At 37.1% G+C, this 8499-nt stretch overlaps 1 protein-coding gene across 1 annotated transcript; it reads right to left on the bottom strand.

Moving 5' to 3' along the window:
• Positions 1 to 1657: 1657 nt before the first annotated feature.
• On the bottom strand, positions 1658 to 2564 carry LOC121983063 (UPF0047 protein YjbQ-like). Its single transcript, XM_042536047.1, has 4 exons — positions 2398 to 2564; positions 2106 to 2166; positions 1912 to 2006; positions 1658 to 1809 (listed from the first exon to the last, which is right to left on the bottom strand). Exons 1-4 carry the CDS (start codon positions 2470 to 2472, stop codon positions 1768 to 1770), a joined length of 273 nt encoding a protein of 90 aa, XP_042391981.1. The 5' UTR covers positions 2473 to 2564; the 3' UTR covers positions 1658 to 1767.
• Positions 2565 to 8499: the final 5935 nt, after the last annotated feature.

Raw genomic sequence — 8499 nt, 5'->3', positions numbered from 1 at the left:
TCACTTGGTTATCAAGTTAAGTAATTGTATCCAGTTAGTATTTGACTAAGATTGGATTACTTAACTTGATTACTGTAGTGTTTCGTATTTTTCGCCCAGACTTGTGTTGATGCATTGTATAATGAATAAGGTCAAAGTTGATCATCATCAGCTGGAGGTGGTGGAGGCTGCTCAAGTGCTCGCATAGTCCGTAGGATCTACTGAAAGCCAGTGGTCATCTCCTCTCGGAGAGCGAAGAAGCAGGTAGTCATCTCGCCCCGAATGGCACTGAATCCACTCGAGACTGACTGCTGAAGCTATGTGGAGGACTCCTCAAGTCGAGCTAGCCGATCCTCGACGGATAGTGAGGTCGAGGGCTGGGTCAGAGTCAGAGGCTGCCCTAAGAGTTCCTCCTCCGTGAATGTCAGCAACTCCTCCCCCTTGCCCAGAATGATAGGTAGGAAATCGTCCTTGGCCTCGCTTTGTATATCTAGTTGTGGTCCCACTCTCCAATCTAGTACCTCCTGAGCAGTGATGTATATATGCACTAATGCAAATTGACGTTGGCTAATCTCATCATATACTCTAAGGGGAGTGGACGTACCCTGCGTTATATCTACCCTTATGGCTAAGAATATATATATCTAAGAACGGACGTCAAGTAGCTAGAGGGGCGGGAGAAATTTTTTTCCTGAGTGCATATGCCCATCGCGAATTGATCTCATATAATATATTGGCGTTTTGTTCTTTCCTATAAATCAAAATAGACACTACAAGAAAAAAGCTAAACAACAACGCTTTTTTGGCGTTGTCGTATGTACTTAAAAAGTGATGTTGTAGATGGTGTTGTAGAAAGTCATATCAAAGACAACGCTTTAAAAGCGTTGTGGTTGGTCACAAAGACAACGCTTTTTAAGCGTTGTCTTTTCGTTCTTAAAAAGCGTTGTTATAGATGTTGTTGTAAAAATGCACATATCAAAGACAACGCTTTAAAAGCGTTGTGGTTGGTCTCAAAGACATTGTTTTTTAAGCGTTGTCTTTTATTACTTAAAAACGTTGTCTTTTTAAATTTATAAAAAATAGTGTTTTTCTTAATTAAATAGCAAAATTATAAAAATACTCAAAATTTACATATAATTGAATATCCACAACCACAATCATTTTTATAATAAGACTATTTAACAAATAAATAAAACTTTATATTATACAAACAAAATGTATACATATTGATCCACTAATTAATTTTGTATCATACAAGTTATCCTTAACTTCATGACAATAATTTTTCAAACACACAAGTTTTACAAAACCTCATCATTGACTCTTCTTTAAGATTGCTGGACTTAATCTTAAAGGATCCATATCCAGTAGAGAGCAACCTATACATCACATTGAAACAAAATGATCAAAAGTTACAAGGTAATAGTGTGAAGTGCTACATAATAGAACAAGTTTCTATGCTTCCTCAAAATGGAGAGAAATCAATTGTGTGCTTTCCTTAAAGAAGAGAAGAACCATTCCTGTCTTATTGAAACAGAAAGATAAAGCATGATTAATAGTCTTGCTGCTATTATTCGAGAAGGATGGTCGCTTGATTAGAAGAATTATACATAGGGAATGGCAATCATAAGCTCTTCTACAATATTTAATGCCAAGATCAGCACAGCAGTTCAATAAATCGTAACTGCTTTATCAGCTGATACTGATTTTTCTGGCAATTGCCAGAGATGAAAGAAGGCTATTTCAGTATTGGGTGTTAATGAAATTGGGAGGCTGCAATTTTCACGTTTACTCACCTTCCAATGTGTGCTTCCACGGTGCAGATCGACCCTAACACAATAAGCAAAGGATGAATCATAAGTAAATCGTCAAAAAAAAAAAAATCCAATTCTATATTTTGCAGTAATCACTAAAGGGATCTATGAATATCACCTCTGGCACAATCCGATTCAGAAATGTTTCAGTGTCGCTCTGAACATCAGAGTCATAATTCTCATTTATGGTGAGAGAAGCACTTGTATGCTGCACTGAACAAGTATTTAACCTTCTGATCAGAAGAACAGCAGCAAAATGCAACGGACAATTTGTTTTTAATAAAATTGTAATCGCAGTCAACGAAAACTCACGGAAAAGATGAGCAAGGCCGCATTTGAAGCCCGACAAATCTTGTTGTATCTCTTCAACAATCTGGCACAACACCAGAAGCATACGAGTTATGTTTCATCACATTTTCCTATACATCGAGCGTCCATCAGTAAGAAATATAAGAGATCAAGTACAACCAAACGCATCTATCGATTGACCAGTGGATCATTTTCCAAACACAACAGGAAAAAAATTGCTTTTTACTGATTAATAAGGGAGATAAAATCAAGAAATGATCGGAAGAAAAAGAGACAGATTTGGGGGCGATTGAACCTTGGGGGTGATGAGATGGCATCCGCGCCTCTGAGCAGGGACGACGACGGTCTTCTGTGCCCACTTGGCGGCCATGGCCTCAGAGACAGCACTAGAAATGCCGGCGGCGGCCACGACAAGTGTACGAGGGCCCTTCTGGGATCTCAAACGGGGGATCGCATGGAATTGCTTCTTTAAGTCCAGCAATCTCTTCTTCTGAAAGGCTTTCAGCTATCACTCTTAGAGCCATCTTCTTCAACTTGTCATCAGCACACCTGGGGTTGTAGGCAATCAAGAAATTTTGTATGAAAACTTTCATACATGTAAATCTCGTACTAAATAATATGTCAATGTTATATATACATGTAATTCATACCGTAAGTGTGTTTATATCGTAACTGACAAGTTTTCTTTAGGGCCAACTTCTACTCAAGCTCTTTAAACACTGCATCAAAATAAAAAAATTGGCATTAGTTCTGTGCTAAATGAAAATCATATTTAGAGGAAAAAGCGGGAGTGCTGTAGATGGATATATTAACCAAGCATATTAATGTTTGACCTGTCTTTACAAGTTCTAAGCATATATATTAACCAAGCATATAACCTAAGAGGAATAAGTTACAAAATGCTACTTGATGTTTGACCTGTCTTTATTGGATTTTGCGGCCCCGGTCTTCTTGTAGCCAGGTACAATGTAATACTTGATGTTGACTCTACCTTTGCAGTTGTTTCGGCTTGAGGAGTGGCACAGAATGGTGGAGTAGAGGATGGATTTCAGGTATTCATCCATGCCATCGAGGAAATGACTCCAGTAGGTGACTAGCATGTTGACCAGGGCATGCTTGGAGAAGATGACTTGTTTCAGAAGCTTTTTAGATCAAAGATACGAAGTGCATTGTTATAAAACTAGATGCACGAACACTTGCTTATACGGTTCTTGAAATAAAATACATTCGTAACCGTCACTAGCCCAAGCTCAATAAGGAAAATTCACGGTAAATGTGCATAGTATACCTCAGATACTGCAGATGATAGGGAAGGCCAGAAGACAGTTTGACGCAAATATTGAGATTGCCCAAGCCAATCCATGGTACTAATCCTAACAGCTCCTCCAAATCAAGGGATTCACTTCAACTTTCCTAAACCAAAGAAGAAACAAATGGATTACAAAAGAAAACAATTTGCACCATCAAACTGAAACTTATAATAAGCCTTAATAAATTAATGAAAAAAGAATTGTTTAGAAGTTCACTGAGAAACATATGAAAATACAACAAATGCAACTGCAAAAAAAAATAAAAAACTAGTATCCAATTAACTTTTTTTTATACTTTCAGATCAAAAGGTCAAATTTATATACTTTGGTTCATGTTCAAGCAAGAGGATAACAATCTCATCGACAGTTAGTATTTCCTTTTAATATAGAACACTAAAAAGAAGGAATATCAATGATGAAACAAACCTGAAAATGCGAGCTACTGAGGCAGCGAGCAATCTGCTTGAACAAGGTAATCATGCAGCGTTGGAACTCTGTCGTGAGCATCAAAGACCAAATATTACCAAATATTAAGATCACTGAATTGTCTGGACCACCACATAATTGAAGCTAATTGTCTGGAGTTGCAGGAAAGAATAATCAAAAGTAAAGTTGTTCCCAACCTCTCAAGTTTCGATTCATGAATCTTATGCTTTAATTCAAACTAAAACAGCACAAAGAGAATGCTCAAGGAGACAAGGAGCTTTATTTGTCACCAATCAAGTGGGAAAACATAATAGAAGCTTCAGAGCAGTGGTCTGGGGAACAACTTTACTGGCCCTTGGGTTACTGAAGCTTACAAATTGCTTACTGCCAAGAACGTTTCAAACCTGGTTGATTTATCTGCATCTGTTCTATAGAAACTCTAGCTATCACCTCTAAGTTCTCAATGCATTCACCATTAATTGATTGCAGCAAAAGGAAACCACTGCATGTAATAGACTTTTCGACTTGATCTCTTCTCCAAGTAAGAACATTTCAAACCTAGATACCTAGTAAATCCACATCTGTTCTATATAAACTCGTCACCTCTAAGCTCTCAATGCATTCATTCACCATTTACTTCCTCAATACATGCTCTAGTACTGAGAATTCAAGCTATGCAAGGAATGGCTGTTAAACTCCTCATTGCACTGCTTGCCTTGGCTTCCTCACGCAAAGGGTATGCATGCATGCAACTTTACTCTCGAAAACTAGAAGATATATTGAAGTCATTATCAGAAGAACATGAAAATTTACTTACAATCTTGTGTACTGTGTTCACCAAATCTTCACCTTCAAACTCTCCTCCTTTGTTGGCGCGTCCTTTCTTCCACATAATAGCTCTATTGATGTCATTATCATCACATAATTCAGTCCCCTACAACAAAGAAAAATCAAATAACAAATGTGAAATAATTTAATGTGAATCAATTAGAGGGTTCTTAGAGGAAATATATTTTAAAAATACTTACAGGAGGAAAGAAGGCACTACAAATTAGCTTAAGGGGATCACACTCTGGTTTAAATTAGCTCCTTATTTTATCATGTTAGAAGCAAGCTTATTAACTGAGCTTGATTAATGAGTATACCTATGCCCCTGACCCTGAATGAGGGGAATATTACAATATAGAGAAAGGATAGGCATGGAGTATGACAGGTTGTGTGGCTAGATTGATGCTTATTGAGCATGTGCATGCTTTAAATGTTTGTGCCACTAGCTAAAAGAGTAAATTTTATTGCTTAAAAGAATAACAAAATGTAAAATTGAATAGTAAAAATTCCTAGTACCAACCAAGAATAAAGGTATATATGAAGCATTAAATATAATCCTAAGTTAGGTTCAAATGCGCAAGAAATCACAAAGATTATGCTGAAAAACAGATCATTTTTAAGCAGGACATAATTTTGGAAGTCTAATTAAATCCGATATGTAATTATACACTAAAGCATTATATTTGCCCATGTAGAAAATCGCATGCAAAAATTGTAATCTGCAAACTAAATTGATAAGATTTTAACAACAAGATAAAACTTCATTATTGGAAAAAAGAAAGAAAGAAAGAAAGTTCGTTCTTTTGTTGTTAATTCCAACAAAGGAAAAATGAAATGAAAGGCAACGATGAGAACAACACTTGTTAGATGTTACCCCCAACCAGAACCAGCTAGCCAACCAGATGAGATCGTTGGAACATTAAAACTCTGGTCAACTCCAAGATCCAGCAGCTCTATTCTCTCTACAATGAAAGCAGGACCCTTTGCCGACCTAATATAACAACGAACAGAGGTAAGTAACTACTGCTTTCTAACATTACTTTCTGTCAAAAATTGACCAACCAGATCAGCAAGAAGGGTGTTGAAGAGAAGGAAATGGTTGAGAGGTTTACCTTGGCTTAGTTTACGAATTGGGATGGAAGTCTCTGCCCTGTGCAAAACCCTAGCAGGAAGGCCTGCACGGTACAAAATTATTTATGATAGATAGGTTACAAAATCGAAAATGGGGCCAGCACAAAAAGGTAGACCACGCTCGTCCCCCCCGTGCGATCCCTTTACTACACCATAACTGATCCCATCTCTCTCGACTTGGAGGAGTTGGGCCGGCGTGAGGAGTTTTGCGTGAGGAGTTTGGGTCGAGATTAGGGTTCAGAGGAGATCACGCGGCAAGGAGAGGAGAAGGCGCTCGTGGAGAGGAGAAGGAGAGGAGAAGGCACTCGTGGAGAGGAGAACTCGTGGAGAGGAGTGGTGAGGAGAAGGCGCGCGCGCGTTGAGGGTTTAGAGTTTAGCAAAGCGAGGGCTGCGAATTTATTTTAAGTGAGTTTAGGGGAAACATACACAACACTTTAAAAAACGTTTTTTAAAAAAATGTTGTCTTTGACCATAAACAACAACACTAAAGACAACACTTCATTAAAAACCGTTGTCTTTAGTAAAAAGTAAATACCATAGACAACGCTTTTCACTAAAAGCGTTGTAAAACAAAGAACGACAACGTTTTTATTAAAAAGCGTTGTCTATTGGGTGTTGTTGAATGCAAAAATTCTTGTAGTGAGAAATGGGAATGATAGTATTATGGAATGGGAATGAATATGAGCATTAATATCATTTTTAAAAATAATATTTGGTTAATTGAATATTTTCTATTGGACTGAAACAAAATGTCCTTTTTTACCTTTATAGGAAAATAAGAGAAAAAAATAGATGTGAGAGAAAAATATGAGAAAGACAAAAGATAGAGAATGTGTGATGAGAGATAATGAAGAGAAAGAAAGTGTCATGAGAGAAAATGAAAAGAGAGAAAGTGTGATGAGAGAGAATGAAGAGAGAGTTTGTAATAGGAGAGAAAAGGGTAGAGAAAGTGTGATGAGAGAAAATGAGAAAAAAGAGTGTGTGATGAGAGAGAAAATGGTAAAGAAAGTGTGATGAGAGAGAAATGGTGATGAGCGAATGAAGAGAGAGAGTATAATAAAAGAGAACAAGAAAAGAAAAAGTGATATGATAAAAAACTTGGACATCGTCTAAATTATTTTAGATGAAAATATCTTTAATATATTTGTTCAATTTTTCTTTTCGATTTATATTTTTTTAATTTTTGTCATAAGTCAGGATTGATGTGATAACCTCTTCTAACAAAATTCTCATTGTTTTTCAGAATTTCTCAAAGTTGGAGCAACACGACTCGAGCGATATTTTTTTCAAGTTCGATATTCTTTTCTTCCGCACTACTAATCTATGACTAAGTCTTGGTACATTTCCTTTTTATTTTTGTTTAGCGAGTTTGATTATATGAAATGACCCATCAAAAAGGGTACAGTACCGCCAGCCTACCTCTTTTCTCCGGCAAGGATTTTAGCTACTGGAAGGGTTAGATGGAGTACCACTTCAAGACGCAGGTGGAGATGTGGATCATAATCCAAACTGGATTCACACTCCCCACTAAAAATGGAGAACCACTCGCCTACGACAAATGGGATGAACCAACAAAAAGGAAAATCGAGGCGGACTCAAAGGCCACTAATATCTTACAGTGCGGCCTGACCAAAAGGGAGTTGAACCGAGTAGGACCGTTCAACAGTGCAAAGGATCTTTAGAAAAAATTGATCGAGCTTCACGAAGGAACCTTCGACGCTAAGGTATGTAAGAAAGATATGTTTTTGAATAAATTATATAATATAAAAATGCAGAATGAAAAATCAACAAGTCAACTACACGTCGGATCTAAGATCTGCTTAACGAATTCCACTCGATTAGACAAAAAGTGGAGAATCGAATATTATAATGTATACCCTTAATGCATTTTCAAGGAATACTTTGTGGACATCTATAGTAGACATTTATAAGGTTTCCAAGGTCTTTCATCTATTAGACTAGATGAACTAATTTTTCGAATTTGAATTGCATGAACAGACTAATGCATACTCTTCCAAGAAGGGAATTGCTTTACTTATAGGAAATTTCAAGACTAAGAAGTTGAAGCCTAAATTTTGACTCGAAACTAAATTTGAATTGGACTTAGAAGACAACAAGGAGATCACCTCCTGCTGGTGCATTTGACACCAATGTTCAAACCTGAGTTTTGATGAATGATAAATAGATTAAAATTAGATTTATTGTTGATCTAACCTTATTATCGAGTGTGTATGATTTATCTAACTTAAGGGATCAAGAGGACCTGACTCCAGGCAGAAAGTCTAGTCGGGATGTGTGATTCTTGATTGGCAAAGTCTAGATGTGAGATTATGGCAGGAGGAAGTCTAGATGTGTGATTCCGGTAGGAGATTGAGATATTTGATTCCCTGTTAGCGAAGTCTAGATGTGCGATTCTGGTAGGAAGACCTGGTGGGTCAGATTGGACGTTGAGAAAGTAACTCGACACTCGATAAGTGAAGGTAAGTCACTGGAGGAAATTGACTAAGTGAGGGCGTGTCCCAGTTAAGAGGACAGTAGATGTCGGTCCAATTTAGGTCCATTTTGAAAACCTAAATTGAGACCCTGACTAGATCCTGGTCTAGAAGACAGAGTATAAGTCATAAATTAATCATATCATTATTGTACTAATCTTGTTTTGCAAGTTATATTTGTTGTATTGGATTAACACTTTTTGTAGGGCA

Source organism: Zingiber officinale, chromosome 5A, assembly GCF_018446385.1.
Source record: "Zingiber officinale cultivar Zhangliang chromosome 5A, Zo_v1.1, whole genome shotgun sequence".
In the NCBI taxonomy this organism is placed as follows: Eukaryota; Viridiplantae; Streptophyta; class Magnoliopsida; order Zingiberales; family Zingiberaceae; genus Zingiber; species Zingiber officinale.
This window is presented reverse-complemented; position numbering and strand designations above follow the sequence as displayed.